This window comes from Barbatula barbatula, assembly GCF_947034865.1.
Source record: "Barbatula barbatula genome assembly, chromosome: 24".
NCBI lineage: Eukaryota > Metazoa > Chordata > Actinopteri > Cypriniformes > Nemacheilidae > Barbatula > Barbatula barbatula.
The window spans coordinates 737,975-759,093 of record NC_136787.1 but is presented as its reverse complement, the minus strand read 5'-3'; the positions used below and the strand labels follow the sequence as shown (position 1 = coordinate 759,093).

Genomic DNA, 21,119 nt, shown 5'->3' with positions numbered 1-21,119 from the left:
AGGGAATTTCTAGTATATATTTCATGTTCATATCCAAAGTGAAGTTGTACTACTGTACTAATTGTTAAATATGTTAAGGCAGTTTTTCCTATTAGTGAATTATATTGTATAGCTTGTATGGTTCATATTTAATGTGACCGTCTGTACACAAATAGAGTCTGTTGCATTTTTGTCATTACTAGTTTAAAAAGTATCTGACAAAAAATATTCATATTCAAAGGAAAGGGTTTTGATTGCCTTTACCTAAACAAAATAGTTTTTTCAAAGAGGAATAAGAGTGTTATTGAACCGTTCTGAGGATTTATTAAATGCACCTTTTACAGAACAGTATGTCTTTCTAGTTTTTTTGCTAATTCATTTGTAATTTGGTGCAATATGGTTTAAAAAAGGTGATTCGGCCCGCACATTGTCACTTTTCTCTCCATCCGGCCCTTACCCTAAAATGAGTTTGACACCCCTGCTATAAAGACTTCATTCGCTTAGACTAAACCAGTCAAGATGTGTTGATTCACTTCCATCATCCCAAACTTCTTCTTTTTTTATAGTACATACTGTGTATAATGGTAAAGATATTTGTTAAACATCATTTGTGGTGATGATGCATAGACTGGGGCAGGTGGACCTTCAGCTCGACCCATAGAGGCTCAGACGGGTGAGATCTGGGGAATTTGAAGCACAAGTCAACACTTGTCTGTCTGTCATGTTTCTTTCATTTAGTGCAAGTGTGATATAACTGCTGTGAAGCAGTGCATGCTGGGAGCTGTGGCTCTCCTGTAGGGAACAGATGGACGTGATGATGCATGAGTCCATTGGCTCAGTGTCACAGTAAGGCATATTGTGTAGCGTGTGACATTCTGTCTAAAGCAACCTGATAACACCTGCCGACAATCACTTTCATCTAACCTTTCTGTTACAAAGTATTGTACATATGCAAGCGTTTCATACAGGATGATTTAAACGCTCAGGATGTTTAAAAGAGGGCTGTCAAGTGCTTAACATTTTGATTGAATTAATTACATGATATGGTGATTCATTAAACTATTAACACATCAACCCCCAAACGAAAAAATGTAAGACATTATTATGTAAGGACACATTACAAAAAGCAGCTTTAGAAAGAAATATTTTGATTTAACATTTATTGCACAAACTTTTGGACCATGAGGATATACTTTTATTTCGTCTATTTGAATGAAATATCGATATTTCAGATATTCCTCGCAGAAATCAGACCAGAAGTGTTCAAGTGGACAAAATAGACAGATTACAGCAGCAGGTGTTAACGTGTGTGCGCTTCTTTCGTCCGACCAAAACGCAGCCTTATAAAGAGACTCGGGTTGCTGACCCCTGGTATAGTCTGCTGTGATTGGTCTACTGCGAATGAGGCTCATAAGATACAGGGTGCTTCTCAATTCTTATTTGTGCATCCTCGTTTCAGTCTATAGGCTTCATCATGACTGCATCATACTCTTCTTCAATCAACTGTTTGATATGAAAGATGACCTGGGACAGGGCGAGTGTGCCATCATGTGTTCATCATTTTAGTGTTATTTTGATCCTGATGAACCTACGTGTTATACCGACAGCCCTAATTTTAAATGTTTAGACAGCCAATCAGAATGAAGCTTGTGGTTTTGTCTTGAATCTGTTGTTTGTCTCATGGCAGTTTCACAGGCTCAGTATTGAAGAAGAATCCTGATGGTTTGATGTAATTCTGAACACTTTGAATGATGTAAGTTGATGGATTTCTCACCACACATCTGTGAATTACTACCTAGAGCCAGACGCGTTTGGATCTCTTATTGTTCCAGAGCTGAAATGATCATAAAGCACCTCAGGACTGTGAGAGTTTTCTATGAATTTCTCGAATGAGCAGTATCACACGGGTGAAGGGCAGTGGCGTGTTGTTTGCTGAAGTCTGCTTTGCTTCTCCATCTTCTACAACAGAGGGTCATCTCTGTCTGAAACCCACCCGACTGCAGACTCAACTCAACAGCAGCTGTGTGAAATATATATGAATTCATTTCAACATTAGCTCAGCCGCTGCAGCAGCGTCTCTCTCTCTCTCTCTCTCTCTCTCTCTCTCTGTGACTCCACCAGTCATTGACGTGTTGCTTCCTGGGAAACTATCGCTCCGTATCCAAACACTCCAGCGAGCGATGTGGGAGAGGGCAGCTCCGCTCCACTCGTGAAGCCGTTCAGCCGTTCTCTTGTCTTTCTCCTGGCTCGACGCCTCCTCTCCAGCCAAGCAAACGCATCGCTGGATCGTTCTCCGTCTCCTCTGTGTCGTGTGACAGGGCTTTAATTAGAAAAGATGATCGGTGTAAACAGCGTTCAAGGGACCGGTAAGGTCCGCATGCGGGCTGGTAGCTCGGTCAAGTACGGCAGGGAGGAGTCGATGAGGCGTCATCCCCAGCCCGGATATCGATCCAAGTCCCTCAAAGTATCTAATTCGGCCGAATTCAACAGCGGACCACCCAAGAAGGACAAGGTAAATGTGCCTGCCGCTCTGTGTGCCTGGCATCGTGGTGCTGTTTTAACTCCGTCATTACTGAATCTACTGGACGGATGATAACATCGTGCTTGTCTATGGCAATAAAACTTGCTCCGGTGTTGTGTGTACTTCTTTATAATGCGACGCTATACTTGAGCTCAACAGAACGAGGGGCGGTCGGTCTGTGACCACGGATGCTTTTAAACTGACAGATGCTTTGATGTGTCGTTTGTGCTGCTTGAATGCGATGTTATCGTGACGGCATTAGTGTGTCACCTTGACCCGTGTTAGCGGCGTCTCAAAGCTTTACTGTGATTGATTCATGATTGTTTCACTGACTGCCTCAGAGGTTCACAGCCGTGTGTTTGTCATGCGGGCGCTATCCCGCTGTCTCTGACACACGTCTCTTATGTGATGAACACGTGAACCTGTTCTTCTGCTAAACTGATTCATTGCTTTCAACACAATATTACTGATTGGACGCGTACGGTAAACGCTGATGGATGTGTTTTTGTTTATTTAATATGCTGAATGTAAATGATAATCGTTTCATTTTTGTTCAAGTTTACGGCTGTATGTTAACATGTTGTGTATGATTTTTTTCTTTAATTAAAGGTCAGTTCAATATTTGAACTTTATGGCATCACAGCAGTCGACTACCAACCGTTGGGTGGAGGGGTGCCCCCCCCCCAGTGTTTAACCAGACTCAATGTTTGCATCACAAGTGCTGACCACACTGAATTGCAAAAAGGGTGATCTTGGTTGTCAGCCAAGTCTTCAAGCGCTCCTCCTGCCCTGCCCATGTTTGTTGTTATTGGTCAGACGCACAGCTGCTCTCATCCCAAATTTACACCATTGATTGACTGACATATTTTTCCTTTTTTACACTTTTCAAAAAGTTAAAGAGGCAATCCGTAACTTTTGTCTCTATATCGCCACCTCTGTTCAAAACATTGCAGCTTTAAAGTCAAATGATGGCAATTCCTGTAAACGTAAAAATGATTATTATAACATTGTTCTTTTTATGTACTTGCTTAATAAAAATGATTTAAAAAAAAACGTATCCAACTAGTTACAGATTGCAGCTTTATCTTGCCAATGATTTACATATAGTTGACTCTGTATGTTAAAATGACATGATAACAAGAATCATTTTAACATCCCAACCACTTTTGCTGAAATGATGTGTGTCCTTACAGAACAAGTAGGGCGGTGTATCATTCAAAAATGGTGGTAATCGATACCAATAGCTTGACTTCGATACCTGTACCAATTTAATCAAATGTAATGAAAGATTAAAAAACAAGGAACTGCCTCCAGCCTTAAGGATAAGCACACTTTATCAAGATGAATTCACTCGTTTGATCGGTTAACCTTAAATCATGTTAAGCATTGATTCATCTATTGTAGACATACATCCAAACAGTATCTAAAATATTGATGGTTTGATCTTCTCGCAGCTTTCTAGTTCTCTTTATTCATTTCACTGTCTGTTAAATGTTTCATCAGATGTCGTGTTGCCGGTCTTGGCCGCAATAATCTTGTTACAAATATTGCATCATGCACTGTTGCCATTGAGCCTGGTGAAATGTAGTCGTACTTTTGATCTTTTCCACTTCTTAAACATCTAGACACACTATGGCCTCACCTCATGTCTTTACTTCGCCCAATTAATCCCTTAGCTATCGAAATTTGGTACCGTACGATAAGAAAGAAACCTTGAACTTGATAGCATAAGTACAACACAATCCAACACTTGCCGGTCTAGAACCTATGACCCAGCATGACATTCACCCACAGCAGATGACGTGACACGGTGAAGAGTTGTGTGATGATGTTGATGACCTTACGTCATATAAAATGCATATCATGTGACACATGAGAGTATTATTCTATGTGTGCTTTGATTTGTGTGAATGTATGTTTAAAGTGACCTTTACACGAGCCATTTCTAATGGACAGAAGTGATTCACAGAATAATGTGACATTTACACAATGACTTTGAGTGATTACTCTGAATAAGAAAGATCCATTAGCGTCTGAGAGAGAAGACGTGCCTTACAATAAAACTGCAGCGTGCCAGAATATCACACGAGCAAGAGAGCCGTTACACACAGAACAGAAGAAGAACCACAACAGCTGGATTCTGAATGTGATGAATATGGTATAGTTGATAGTAGTGAGGTTTTGAGTCAGAATCATTTCAACTCACGGTGAACATGAATTTAAACTAAATGAAATGTAATGTTGACTAATCCGGATGTTTTTCTGTCTTTTGCAGTTGGTGTATAACTCCATCAAGAACGAGAAGCTGGAATGGGCCGTGTAAGTACACGACTAGCATTATTGTTGTTGAGAATCTGGAAATGACACAAGCCAGCACACCACAGCTGAATATAAAACAGTAAATGCTTTGTCTATAACAGCGAGATAGGAAGTAGAGGTGCATGTATGACCAAAGATCTCTTTCACTATATGATGTATGACTTTAATCCCACAGTATCAATATAAAGAGTGAAACTCAGCACCACAGAGATCACGGCTCATCTCAATTTCAAATATAAAGGAGCAGTTTGATGACAATGATTTACTGTATCAGGAGACACTTACACACACACACACAGCATTCAGATGAGACCAAATGATGAGATCTGTGGCTCTGGAGACTTGAGCTGTAATTATGATGTTGAAAACATGAGATTATTCTGACACGCTGATAACAGTGACAGTGACACATCCCATTGTGCCAGATTACAGTCGCTCTGTCTGATCTCAACCAAAGCCCGCCATCATCTAACTGGCCATGGACAGAGTGCACATCTCTCAGAAGGTTGTGTGATGAGAGAGAGGCTGTGTTGGTACTTTCCTCTCAATGGTGTGTCCAATATGCAGACTTCTCCTCATGTCCGTCCTGAGAGAGAGAGTGTGTCGAGTCATTGCCTTGTTCTTCACTATTTCTCCACGTGCGTGGTCTCCTGTTGAAATAAAGCTCTTTTCTGAGCTTAAAGCACATTACTGTGAGCTCTGTGGATTGTAGGTTTCCTAGCAACATCCATCCGTCTGCATGACTGACAGACAGTCACATGGGCGTCTGCGCAGCCGTGCAGCTGATCCGAGTGGAAGTATTCCTCACTCGTGCCTCTCTTACTGTAATGACAGTAATGGACTTTCATTCATCGTTTAATGGACACGTTATTACATTACAAAGAATACATTGGCTTGTTTCTGTTTACTTTCTTCTTGGAAATGTAATTATTCCCGATCTTTGTGATATCTGTCCGCTGTTAATGTAACCGATTTTCTGGATTTGTTTCGATGCATCAGCACTTTATTTGGCTTTTATGATTATGGGTACTTGATAAATAAACCCTACGTGTGTCCTTTGATGTGACATTGCAAAAAAGAAACTCTTTGGTTAAGGACACATTTAGTCAATAAATGTATATATATAGTCATAAATTCCAGACAGTGACATATAAGGGGGAACTTGGACCGTGTCAAAGGTCGTTATCTGTGGATGTGACATCCTCCTGTAAAGATTCATGAATGTTTCTGGAAGAGCTGTCCACTGTCGTGGATGACCAGCATCAGATCATGTGTTTGTCTAAACTATTGAGGATGTGTTTTTTTATCAGGCCTGTCAAGCAAATACAATTATTGTAAATAATGCATTTCAGTATATGCAGATGAATTCATCTAATTAATCACAAATGATGTTGTTCCAACGATGAGTATGTGTATATATAGTGTATAGCAGTGTCTAATGCTGCCTTCACACCAAGCGCGAATGAAGCGTTAAGCACGAGTGATTTACACGTTGAGTTAATGCAAAGACGTGATAGACCTACTTCAATTGAGCGTTCGCGTGAGTTGAAAAATTTGAACTTTGGCGAAAATTCGCACCGCCTTAACCAATAGTAGGGTTGTGATTATGACATGAAGGCAACAATGAAGGACTGCGCCTCCGAAGGATCTGATGGACCCAGACACGCCGCTCTTCAGCCTTCCATAGCACATAATGCGCAGCTACCCTCTCAACAAAATCCATGTCAGCTGTTTTGCAACGAGACTGGAGCCGCCCATGATGAAAATTTCTGTCTGTAATGAAGCGAATTTCACACATGAATGAAGCGAGTAAACTCAAAATGTTCAAGCGTCCAACTACACACGAATAGCGCGATTTACGGCGTCTGGTGTGAACACTATATAAGTGTAATTTAAATACATTAAACAAGGAAGTATTGACATTGACACACAAAAACTAAATAAACTAAAAACTTTATTTTGACAAATGACCTTGACAGACAACTCAGATGCTTCATATAAAATCAGATGTGCAGCATGAGTCACTTTGTGTGTGTGTGTGTGTGTGTGTGCACACTCCCTCTTAAACACGTTTGTGTGTGTGTGTGTGTGTGTGTGTGTGTGTGCGCACTCCCTCTTAAACATGTTTGTGTGTGTTTGTGTGTGTGTGTGTGCGCACTCCCTCTTAAACATGTTTGTGTGTGTTTGTGTGTGTGTGTGTGCGCACTCCCTCTTAAACACGTTTGTGTGTGTGTGTGTGCGCACTCCCTCTTAAACATGTTTGTGTGTGTTTGTGTGTGTGTGTGTGCGCACTCCCTCTTAAACACGTTTGTGTGTGTGTGTGTGCGCACTCCCTCTTAAACACGTTTGTGTGTGTGTGTGTGTGTGTGTGTGTGCGCACTCCCTCTTAAACACGTTTGTGTGTGTGTGTGTGTGTGTGTGTGCGCACTCCCTCTTAAACACATTTGTGTGTGTTTGTGTGTGTGTGTGTGTGTGCGCACTCCCTCTTAAACACGTTTGTGTGTGTGTGTGTGTGTGCGCACTCCCTCTTAAACACGTTTGTGTGTGTGTGTTTGTGTGTGTGCGCACTCCCTCCTAAACACGTTTGTGTGTGTGTGTGTGCGCACTCCCTCTTAAACACGTTTGTGTGTGTGTGTGTGTGTGTGTGTGTGCGCACTCCCTCTTAAACACGTTTGTGTGTGTGTGTGTGCGCACTCCCTCTTAAACACGTTTGTGTGTGTGTGTGTGCGTGTGTGCGCACTCCCTCCTAAACACGTTTGTGTGTGTGTGTGTGCGCACTCCCTCTTAAACACGTTTGTGTGTGTGTGTTTGTGTGTGTGCGCCCTCCCTCCTAAACACGTTTGTGTGTGTGTGTGTGCGCACTCCCTCTTAAACACGTTTGTGTGTGTGTGTGTGTGTGTGCGCACTCCCTCTTAAACACGTTTGTGTGTGTTTGTGTGTGTGTGTGTGCGCACTCCCTCTTAAACACGTTTGTGTGTGTGTGTGTGTGCGCACTCCCTCTTAAACACGTTTGTGTGTGTGTTTGTGTGTGTGTGTGTGTGTGTGTGCGCACTCCCTCTTAAACACGTTTGTGTGTGTGTTTGTGTGTGTGTGTGTGTGTGTGTGCGCACTCCCTCTTAAACACGTTGTGTGTGTGTGTGTGTGTGTGTGTGTGTGTGTGTGTGTGTGTGTGTGTGTGTGTGTGCGCACTCCCTCTTAAACACGTTTGTGTGTGACGTGTGTGTGTGTGTGCGCACTCCCCCTTAAACACGTTTGTGTGTGTTTGTGTTGTAGTGATGGAGATGAGCTGAAGAAGTCTCTGTCTGAACTGGTGGATAAGAGCGATCACACTAAGAGCAGCAGTCGCATCAGCAGCGGCAGTAACCCGTTTCTGAACATCGCTCATGACCCCAATGCTGCAGTCTACAAAACCGGTTTCCTGGCCAGAAAAATCCACGCTGACATGGACGGCAAAAAAAGTAAGATTCTAAAACAAAAACAATCCATCAGGAATGATTCACAACGATTGAAGAGATGATGGACACTGAACCGAATGTCTGTTAGTGTCTCCTGGAGGATTTATATTGAACTACATTCAAAACCCAAACACACTGAGGATATTTAATGGCATAGTTCACCCTCATGAATTACTCAAAATATAATAAATGTATTTTGTTCTGATGAACATAAAGATATTGAACACAATGTTAACAAATGAGATTGATATTATCACTGACTACCATGATAGAAATAAATATCAATGGTTGTCAAAGGAGCCTCAGAACTGTTTATTTTCATAAATTCTTTCAAATATGGTAGTCAATGATGTCCCAGAAATGTCAGTTGTTAACATTTTTCCAAATATCTTTCTCTGAGTTAATAACGAATGTTTATTTAGGGGTGAAGTGTCCCTTTAAGAGTTTGCTTTTAATACATAACCAGTGCAACAATTATATCAACATCTAAACTTCTAGTATCTAAAAACGATTTATTTATGAAGATATCCATCTTTTACAGAAACTGTCAAAGAGAGAGACTGTTAACCGGTTTTACATTGAAATACTGAAATACTTTGTAAACATTTGAGGTCCTCTTCCGATCCAGATGACAGCTGCAGAATAATATGGAAAGTACTCAATATTAATGTATAGATGACAGTGTAATAAACAATGGAGTTCAGGAGGCACAGAAGAGATTTCTTTTGATGACTTATTTTCATTTCAATTGATTTAGTTTTGCTTTATTTATCATTTCCCCAACGATAGCTGTCAGGTTTGTTCAGGGGTCATTAAATAAAGGCTGTGTAATGTTGAAGCAGGTGTGATTCAGTGCTTTGGCAAACGCACTTGGAGAACACACATCTTGGCCGTAGTCTGGAATATTCAATGTCCACTTATTTTTCAGCTCTAATGAGATTCTAGAGTCACTGGAGAGAAATGTGCTGAGCTGTTTTTGTATAGCGGTTCCCTTATAGCTTCACGTCTCACGGCGGACATGATCAGAGCATCATTATATTATGTGTAAGGACTGTTGTGTTGTAGGAGAGGAAGGCAGGTGACCCTCTGATCTGCACTCTTTCATGAGTCATTGAATGCCCCTGCGTCCACGGGCAGATGAGAGGAGGTAAATACAGCAGGGCTCTAGTGATCTGAGCCGTCACATGCTGTCCAAACACAGGTCAGCGTCCCAGAGGTGACCCATGCACTGTCCTCCTATAGTGTTCATCGTGTCCTTCAGAGGTGACCCTGTCCTGCAGTGTTTGAGTTTTCTGCTGTATTATAGATGTTCATTCTGCTCCTCTCCATACACACAGAAAGTGAAGGGGCACGGCTCATTGAGTCAAATATGGCACACAGACGCTCATTAATAATGAATGTTTTCTGTTTCTGTCACAAAACTGGGTCGTATGGAGCATTAATGAGATTTTAATAGTGTGTTTCTTCTAGGGCTGTCAACTTTAGTCGTTTAGTCGACTAATCGGTCGATGCCGTCTTGGTCGACTGACATTCTCATTGGTCGACCAGTTGCCTATTTTTTTTTTTTTTTTTTTTTTTTACCAATGAAGACATTTTCATTGATTTACTCCTTGATATTTATTCCTTTTATAAGCAGCTATATACTACTGTATTCTAAATTTAATTAGCCTATGTTTCATCCCCAACTTTAAATACTTTAATTTCGGCTATTTTGTAACAGCGCCACAGTTTAGTGCACCACGTTGAACACTCGGGAACCACGTGTGGCTGCATGGCTGCACTGCTGCTTCGCGCTCAGTAAGGAATATAGGTAGTTTTGCTGTATTCATTCAGTTAGAACGCTAGTTGTTTTGGCTTTAGTGGACAAAATGTCCAAGAAATCTAAATCTTTTGTCTGGCTGCATTTTACAAAACAAGATGACAAGACTGTGGAACATCGCGTCTTTTTTTTTTTTTTTTTTTTATTATTTTTTTTTTTTAGTCGACTGATCGCTGCGCAGGACAGGACTTTGGTCGACTAAGCATTTCTTTGGTTGACTACAGCCCTAGTTTCTTCTTAACATCTCGTCATATTTGTTTGAGACAACATGGGGTGGCTTATTATTGTCCTGACTGATTTTCTGTGTTCTTCAGCACCGAGGGGCAAGCGAGGCTGGAAGACCTTCTATGCAGTTCTCAAGGGCATGATCCTGTATCTGCAGAAGGTATGTGCTCACAGATTCTTCACAAACACATCTGCTTGCCACAAACCTTGTTGATCAGGTTTTCTCCTGCAGGACAGATCTGATCAAATTCACACATTGTTTCAGATCTGGTTGAGCCCAGCACCCCCTCCCTCGTGTCCATTACAGTAGATGCACACGAGTGAACGTCATTATCAGACAATCATGTTTCATTAAGCCATAAGCAACAATCACACCTAAAACAAGTCTCATCATAGAAGTGCTGAATGAGTTCTTCATCTGAATCTGACCTTGAGACTCCTTTAACTCAGGGAGATCATCACTAGTTCTATGATGCCACTCACTTGATGAAGAAAGTACATGTAGGGAAGATTTCCTCAAGCTTTTGCAAATTACTCAAAGATCAAAATCATAAAAACTAGAAAATGACATCATGAATACTGAAACTACTATTAAGATTCTTAACGTTATGTTTTACCATTTGAATGTATAGCGCTTTTTGTTTATAGTCATGAAAGCGTATGTGAGTGGGTCATTATCACTATAAAGTGCCTTTGAGACTAAAAGTCAGGGATATAGCACTGCACTTTATATATGTTGTATTGAGGAGACCTCAGCTGTTATATGTTGGTTATATTGGATGTACAGCCTGTCATGAACACATTCAAAGTAGAATAAATACATTTTCTTTGCATACTGAATATAAAATGTTGATTTGCAGAGGTAATGTGTCCCTTTCTTAACAAACCATTTTAATAAACTGTTAAAGTACTCCATCAAAATATGCTATAGTTGCACATTCTTTTCTAAATGCAATCTAACAACAAAAATATTTAATGAAGATTTAAATGATGTTTAATTGACAAAGAGCAGGTAGCCTCCTCCAGAACTATCTCTTAAGATTAAGCATCCCGGCTCAAGACCCCCGGGGGGTGTGCTCTGGGCTCAAACGGTTCCCAGCTCGCCGCGCTCTCACCCTGACCAATGTGTGGAGTGTTTCGGGTTCGGGTAGATCCGCTTCCCAGACAGAACGGCAAATCCGCATAACCTTCATAACCAAGCTCTATCTTTATTATCCCTTTCAACATCACTGTTATCTGCGCAGGTGAACTCATGAAACAACACCAGCCATTTGTTTATTAAGAAATCACACACAAGGTTTTGATATACAATACTTTATTCTTATCAAATGTAAAGGTGACAGGGTGGACCTTGAGATCAGTACTGGAAACTTACCCGATAATTTAGCCATACTACTATAGAATGTATATCTTCAAGATAAATGTAAGATGTGTATGTTAAATGCTTTTATGCATACTAGCAGCTTTTCACCGTTTTTAATGCAGATATGCCAATCTTGTGAAGCGTATAGATCCAAAGAGGTTTTACCCAAATTAGGGGGTCTACGGTGAAAACATTCAGATCACAGATACGGGCAACATCAGAGCGCCAGGCGCGGATGCCGAAGGAAAAGCGCAGGCAATGAGTCGTCTCGGATGAAGAGAAAATGGCTTTGATATGTATGATTCAGGTCGCCCGTGTGATGGAGACGTGTGTGTTATGAGTCTCTCTTTGGAATATCCACTTAAGGCACTTCGTCCAAACTTTCCGTCGCAGAAGCTGTAGTTTACAGATGACATTTAATCAGTATTTTAGAGACGGATAAATTCACATCATAATACATTTATATGTCGTCAGGAGCCGTGCGGATTACTTTTGTATTGCTTGTATCTGCTTTTTGAACTTTCTTTTTTATGAAAGCTATTAATAACTCTTCTTTGAGTTCTTATAACTCTCATCAATCAGGTCCTGTACTTTATCTCTTTTAATAACTCTCATAACATATTTATTTCCTTTATTTTACTGAAACCCAAAATGTCAGACGTACAAGCGCTTTGCATCCTTAGTATTAGATCATTTGATTATCTGCTGCTCCAGAGGTGTCATGTGCTGCCCTTGAAGAACTTGTGCAGGCCAAAACGTGTACTAATATTGTCTTTAGTCATAGTGCAGCAGAATGCATCATTTACATGTTCAAATAAACAAATCTTCTCTTATGGGGAGGATGCCCCTCGCTCGGCACCAAATCCCCCCACTGCCGTATGGCTGTCACCTTTTTCACCTCTTCTCGGTTTGCAGGTCTGTTAATGGGAAAAATAAGCTCAGCAAGACCCTTCTTCTTTTCTGTATCACCTCGATGTGTCAGCTTCACTCATTCCTGAGAAAAAATTATATTACAAAACATTTTAAAACTTTCTCTCACATACTGCGGATTTCACCTTTTAATTGCTGGTCCAGCGTAACGAGGCAAGCCTTATATATTTACATCATTATGCTGCATTTGTTCAAACACGCAATGACATTTATTACAATATACAGTACCTGCTGTTCATAAACTTCATACCGTCCACTCATGCTTAGCATCTCCTGTTGTAATATGTAATACAATTATCAACATGTAACAAAAACTATGGCCATGTCCTCTGTCATGTGCAGTACCATGGGTGGACATTATATATATATATATACTGTATATTGAGTTTCTGAAAAGTGTTTATATGAATGATTATTTCACTATGACAGGGTTAAGCTTATCAACATTAAACTACAAACACAATATGATGACAAATGGAAAATATAAGAGTAGAAACTTACAGCAGATGTTTTGACCTCCACTGGAAAAAAGCTAAATGGGTTAGGGGATGTCAGCTGGTTTCTTAAAGGTCCGTTTACCCCATAGTGACGTGGTGGACAGCAGTTTCAGGGACACATGCCAGTTATTATCAAAATAGAATATAAATTATTTGATCAAATTACTTTCATAAATTCATAAAGTATTTTAATTGCATGTCATTTATCCACTTACACTCTCTGAAGTGAGCTGAGCTGTCTGCGGGACATGAATCAAAGAATTGAACTGCATTATATTCATGATGACTGGGTGATTCTGATGAGGAAACCTCAAATTGTAGCATGTCTTTCTCTTACATTACTTTGACCTCCTTGTTGAATATTCATAGAAGAATACTCTTAATGGAAAAGTGTTTTCAGTGCAGTTTGTGTTGTGCTGCAGGACGAGTATAAGGCGGAGAAGGCCCTGTCAGAGGAGGATCTGAAGAACGCCATCAGCGTGCATCACGCTCTGGCCATCAAGCCCGTGGACTATGAGAAGAAGCCCAATGTTCTGAAGCTGAAGACGGCAGACTGGAGAGTTTTCCTCTTTCAGGCTCAGTAAGAGCACCAGCACATCTCATTTCATGCTTGACTTCAAGCTCTCTTATCCACCTCTCAGCCTTTATTTCTCCTGAGAAAGCTTCTTAGAATTCACAGTCATTGTGTCCGTCCTGAACGGCCATTTCCTGAAGCTCCAGCTTGGTCTTCAATGCATTTGTGTGTTTTGCAGGAGCCCTGAGGAAATGCAGTCCTGGATTAGAATAATCAACTCTGTGGCGGCCATGTTTTCAGCCCCATCGTTCCCCGCTGCCATCGGCTCACAGAAAAAGTTCAGCCGCCCGCTACTGCCGGCGACCACCACACGAATGTCTCAGGTGGGTCGGGAGGACTCGCTCACCAACAAATGAAAAAGTGCTCTGTCTGTGCTTCAGTGCAACACCAATGAAGAAGTTTACCACCAGAATGTTTATACCATTTTCTTCCAGTTTGCTTTTTTATGTACATTCAGATGCGTGTGTGCACATTTCTCTGTTTATACTGAAAAAGAGCAACATGAACATCTAATACTGTTGTGATTCCCCGAAGAAATAAAGTCTTGCTGTTGACACAGGAAGAGCAGCTGAAGTCCCACGAGGCCAAGCTGAAGCAGGTTTCCACAGAGTTAGCCGAGCACAGATCCTATCCTCCAGATAAGAAGGTCAAAGCCAAAGAGATCGACGAGTACCGCTTGAAGGAGCACTACCTGGAATTCGAGGTAGGAGCTGTTTGAGTTGACCATGTGAGCGACACAAGAAAGCAGAGCTCTGTTCTCTCCGTCACACATTTATAGCCCCCGACAGTTTCTCATCTACACCGTCAGGCTTCACTTACCTAGAACGGATGGAAAGGTGCATCATTTTATTCGATTGATAGCTGAGGTAAAACACATCTTTAGCAGAGGCCACATTTCTCAGTTTATAGAATAATCATTTTTAAGAATAATGGACAGAAACGATGATGAAGATTTCTGTGAAATCTGATAAAATAGAGATAAAACCCCCATCGTCTGAAATGCATCTCATAATATGTGTGATGTAGAGATCAGTGCTCAGATGTTTTGGCCGTGTCTTCAAATGCAAATGCAAAAATAATGATTATGGGATCCTATAAGACAAATCCATCACAATAAATTGATTGTTCATATAGTGTTGTGTGATGAGATCGGCGGATTGCTAATGTTAATGGATGTGCTGTATCTCTCTGTGAAGGAGAGCCGTTACGAGATGTACGTGAAGCTTCTGAAAGAGGGCGCGAGGGATCTTCTGACGGCCAGAGACGGTGACGCCGCGCTGAAGAAATCACAGTCCAGTCCTTCTCTCAACCAGGAGTCCCAGCCGGCCGCCGCCAAGGTCAAGCGCAACACGTCCGAACGCAAGGACTACAGGCCCGACGCACCCAAAGTCACATAGACTGAAACACGCTGTCATTCCGATGTCATTTCTGTTTATCTGCCCACCGCTGAAACATTATACTGTGTGAAATCTAGAAAGCCATCCGTGGATTGCAGAGTGTAAAGCAGCCGGTGCTCGTGGAGAATGTTGTGCAGAACGTGTTTGCTTTTATTGTGTAAGTGTAAAGATTTGATTTGTGTGCTTTATCTTGGAGAGCTTCAGTTTAGTGCAAACGTCCACGTTAGATTTAGGGGATTAGATGCAGTCCCAGTCCTTTTAGCATAGAAATGATCACGGCACGAGGTTTTGGATTTCAGTGCATGAGTACCACAGTTTCATTGTGATGAACAGTAGAGTAGATCCCGCTGTCAGATTACTAACCCACTACTAACCATCTCAATCTATAGCTCTATACACACTGACACACGCCTCATGTATGATACCAGCATGTCACAGCAGTGGACAGAAACTTCACACAGATTTTATAATGATGAGGATGAGGATGATTTCCAGGTACGTCAGACCGCCAAAGCCATCACACTCTCGGCGGTCTGTGCCATTTATTTTTCTATCTGTTGAGTAATCCTCTGCTTTTTCAGTAGTGTAAATGCCAAAATGCTCTTCTTTTCCTGTATTTTGTAATCTTCTTTGAACATTATTATTGTTGTAAAGATGACGGTAGTATTTCTAGTGCACTTTATGACTTTATTCTTTGGAGTATTTTAGAGAAATAGCTTTATAAAGGCTAGTGTTACGTTACGCCGTTTTTTTAAGCATAACCAAATGATGTGGATGTTATTGAAGGTACAGAGCTGACGGCTCGATGTGTCGTGTTAGTTTGTCTCGTGTTTTTACTCTCATGTTTAGGATTTTAAAGTCGTTGAACGGTTCGGTTTGGTACTTCTGCCTCTTGATGCTGATGTTGAATATCACGTGACATTTATACACTGGTGTGTGAACGTTTTGTTTTTGTTTGTTTGCACACCGACATGACGTCCAGTCCATGTTTGTTTCTTTGAATGTTTCTGAACACGTGTTAGAGATGAACAACTGTTTAGACACATTGCTTTATTGAATCCTTTTGGTCGAAAATGACTTTTGTTTACTTGAAATATTTCGATGGACACTTTATTTCTGTTAGCTTTGTCATTTTGAGTTTTTCAGCTCTTATGGATCCAACTTTATTTCTCTTGTGTCCGTCCTGAAGCCGAAAGCACTTCTTGTATCATCTTTGATCTATTTTGCGAGCTGTATGTTCACACACGTTAATACTATGATATCGGTATGTGAGGTGATGCTGAACGTGTTTGTGTTGTATGTTGTTTTCTGAGCACTAACCCTTTAACAGTGCACGTCGAACAGAGAAACACGCGTTTCATTGCTTGTTTTCAGCAGGACACATGATGACATGTGAATACACCAGATATCACTTATGAGAGGAACTAAGGTGAAGTTAACATGAAGAAGCGTGTGATGTTTGGACTCTTTCTAAAGACCCTGAACTTTGAATGGCTCATTGTCATATGTATGTGTGTTTGGTTTTTTCTCATCTCCTCTGTAAGGCTGTTCTGTCATGAAGGACAGCAGATGGGTTGTTGAGTCCAAACTCAGACGTAGTGAAATCTCTTTTAGCTGTGATCCTGTAATATTCCCTTCGATCTGTAAATGCTGTTCAATATATCCGTCGCTGTGTTTTCAGAGGATTGAATGATCTGTTGGCACGAGTGTGTCTTACGTCTGCCTACAGAGATCAGGAACACAGTGTTGGCTTCCGTGAATAAAATGCTGTATTTAATCGTCCATGACGTCTGCTTTATTTATAATGCACACACTCACCTCAGGAACGAGCCAATTCATTTCAATCTCGGCTGGAAGGACACAGACATTCTGGCCGCTGTGATTGATGTGAAGAGTATGAAATGTGAAATGGCCAGCAGACAGAATAACTTTATAATGACCTCAATACAAATCATGTGAGAATAGGAGTGATTCTTTCTGAAGATCTCGGTATGAACTCAAACGTGACTCCAGAGGTGACCTGAAAAGACGTCTCATCCACCGTAAAGTTCAAAGTCAAAAGACCTGACACGGAATCATATAAAACAAGAATCAAGCAAGTGTTAAATGAAACACACGGTGATATCAATCCAAGCATCTTGATGAAACCGGCCTGTGAGGTTTGGTGACGGTTGCTTGGAAACCAGATTGAGATGCCCTTCAGAATCAAGGAGCTAAAGGCCAGAAAGCATGTGATGTCAAGAGGTTCACGTGTGGGTTTGTGTCACTTCACATCCCTGTGTTTCAAAGTGATTTACATCAGAGTTAAACGAGTCGTGATCATGAGATCAAAATTCACTACATCAACTACAGGATGTTTTTAATATTGTGTGTGAAGATCAGACACTCTTGTGTCAGTCAAGCGCTCCGCTGGTCTTCATTGAAGAGCTCAATTGTGTTGCTGATAATTACACTCTTGTGTCTTTTCTTCAGTGTATAAATGTGCGGCCGCCTACACATGTTGCTATTAGCAACCGAATCCAAACCAGCCATTCGCTGCAGTTATAATTAGCATCAGTCATAAACTTCCTCTTAACAAACACCAGGTATCTGTCATAGATTTACAATGACATCATGTGTACATCTATCTTTCTATGATATATTTATATCTGTTATATTTTACAGTTCATCTTGTTTCTAATCTTCTTTCCAGGATTCTTGTGTGAAGTGAATGAACATCATGCGTCCACACATCAGTGGGTTGAGTGAAAGCTGTCGTGAGATGGATCATTGAGGAATGATGTGCTATGACTTTAAGAAGCGATCAGGTGTTTGATGGGGGGCAAAAAACAGCCACATTGACTTAACGTCGTTGACTTAATCGTAGAGACTTGCGGTTACCACATTTAAGAACTCTAGGAGAACATCACTCACAATGGGGTGTAAGTCACACCCGAAATTACCCATTGACAGGAAACATGCCCATATAAGGCGCAAAACGCAGTACAACCCCTCAGAGACAAGGGGGTGGGCTCATTTGACTCAGGCAACCAATCACTGTCACATGATCATAATGAAGCTATTAATACATTGTAATGTAATGATTAATTTAGCAACTATTGAAGAAGACCTATATCTCTGCATCAGAACATCGTAGAGACATGCGGGATGCTTTCTTTCTCTCGTGGCTTGGAGCATCATCAATTGGCAGATCCCCAGCCACGCCCATAGCAACCAAGCAGATTAGATTAGCAACGGTTTAGCAAGACCTATATCTCATCAGAACATCTTAGGGACATGCTGGTTGCCAAGATTCACAAATGAAAGCAAGACAGCAACAGCTTCGCTCGTTCAAGCCTTGTTAAGTATAATGTTTAAAAAGACCAATATTTCTAGTTTAAAGTCACAGTAACACTAAAAAAGAGTCTCATTGGAAACAAAAATCCTTTCTGTTATTGTTTAGTGTTCAGCGGTTGTGTAGTTTAGTGTTAACTGCTGCATTTCACAATAAAAGTGAAAGATTTTACCTTTGAAATATTAAATGACCTCTTCAAAGTGTTTAAGTGTTGCCATGACAGCAAACAGACATGACTCACTTAACTTCAGACACACGCACACAACTTTACCTGTGATTGAACACCACACAAAATCACACACACTCACACACACACACACACACACACTCACACACACACACACTCACACACACACACACACACACACTCACTCGCACACACACACACACACACACACTCAAACACACCCAATCATACAGACACACACACACACTCAAACACACCCAATCATACACACACACACACACTCACTCGCACACACACACACACACTCAAACACACCCAATCATACAGACACACACACACACTCAAACACACCCAATCATACAGACACACACACACACTCAAACACACCCAATCATACACACACACACACACTCACTCGCACACACACACACACACACACTCAAACACACCCAATCATACACACACACACACACACTCAAACACACCCAATCATACACACACACACACACTCACTCGCACACACACACACACACACACTCAAACACACCCAATCATACAGACACACACACACACTCAAACACACCCAATCATACACACACACACACACTCACTCGCACACACACACACACTCAAACACACCCAATCATACAGACACACACACACACTCAAACACACCCAATCATACACACCCAATCATACACACACACACACACTCACTCGCACACACACACACACACACTCAAACACACCCAATCATACAGACACACACACACACACTCAAACACACCCAATCATACAGACACACACACACACACTCAAACACACCCAATCATACAGACACACACAAACACACTCAAACACACCCAATCATACAGACACACACACACACACTCAAACACACCCAATCATACAGACACACACAAACACTCATCCACACCCAATCATACAGACACACACACACACACACACACACATTCACACACAATCATACAGACACACACACACACACACATCCACACACAATCATACAGACACACACTCAAACACACCCAATCATACACACACACAAACACTCATCCACACACAATCATACACACACACACACACACACTCAAACACACCCAATCATACACACACACACACACACACACTCAAACACACCCAATCATACACACACACACACACTCACTCGCACGCACGCACACACACACACACACACACACACACACTCAAACACACCCAATCATACAGACACACACACATCCACACCCAATCATACAGACACACACACACACACTCAAACACACCCAATCATACACACACACACTCAAACACACCAAATCATACAGACACACACAAACACTCATCCACACCCAATCATACACACACACACACTCAAACACACCCAATCATACAGACACACACAAACACTCATCCACACCCAATCATACACACACACACACTCAAACACACCCAATCATACAGACACACACAAACACTCATCCACACCCAATCATACACACACACACACTCAAACACACCCAATCATACACACACACAAACACTCATCCACACCCAATCATACACACACCCAATCATACACACACACACTCAAACACACCCAATCATACACACAAACTCAAACACACCCAATCATACACACACACACACACACTCAAACACACCCAATCATACAGACACACACACAAACTCATCCACACCCAATCATACACACACACACACTCAAACACACCCAATCATACACACACTCACTCGCACACACACTCACTCGCACACACACACACACACTCATCCACACACACACTCACACACACACTCACTCGCACACACACACACACACACTCATCCACACACACACACACACACACACACACACACACACACACACATCCACACACACTCGCACACACACACACACTCATCCACACACACACTCACTCGCACACACACACACACTCACACACACTCACACACACACACACACACACACACACACACACACTCATACATACACTCGCACACACACACACACACTCATCCACACACACACTCACACACACACACACTCACTCGCACACACACACACACACACACACACTCATCCACACACACACACACACACACACATCCACACACACACTCATACATACACTCGCACACACACACACACACTCATCCACACACACACTCACTCGCACACACACACACACACATCCACACACACTCGCACACACACACTCATCCACACACACACACTCACTCGCACACACACACACACTCACACACACACACACACACACACACACACACACACACACACACACACTCATACATACACTCACACACACACACACACACACACACACTGATTGTTGTTCTTTTAAGGGTCACACAGACTTTTGTCAGATTTGAGCTTTAAGCTCTCAGTATATATTTATACTCGTGTTCTCAGTATACAGAAACGTTTCATTCCTCATCATATATAAGTTTATGTGATT

The 21,119-nt window shown here is 41.5% G+C and overlaps 1 protein-coding gene across 5 annotated transcripts in view; it reads left to right on the top strand.

Moving 5' to 3' along the window:
- Nucleotides 1-16,861, top strand: part of psd3l (pleckstrin and Sec7 domain containing 3, like) — a 58,963-nt gene extending 42,102 nt beyond the window's left edge. For all 5 annotated transcript variants that reach the window (XM_079448151.1, XM_079448152.1, XM_079448153.1 and 2 more), the window contains 7 exons: nucleotides 4,776-4,819; nucleotides 8,093-8,277; nucleotides 10,408-10,478; nucleotides 13,531-13,688; nucleotides 13,861-14,005; nucleotides 14,242-14,385; nucleotides 14,879-16,861. In XM_079448151.1, the coding sequence (XP_079304277.1) occupies nucleotides 4,776-4,819; nucleotides 8,093-8,277; nucleotides 10,408-10,478; nucleotides 13,531-13,688; nucleotides 13,861-14,005; nucleotides 14,242-14,385; nucleotides 14,879-15,079 (948 nt within the window). In that variant the 3' untranslated portion in view covers nucleotides 15,080-16,861. The remainder of the gene's footprint in view (nucleotides 1-4,775; nucleotides 4,820-8,092; nucleotides 8,278-10,407; nucleotides 10,479-13,530; nucleotides 13,689-13,860; nucleotides 14,006-14,241; nucleotides 14,386-14,878) is intronic.
- The last annotated feature ends 4,258 nt before the right edge of the window (nucleotides 16,862-21,119 follow it).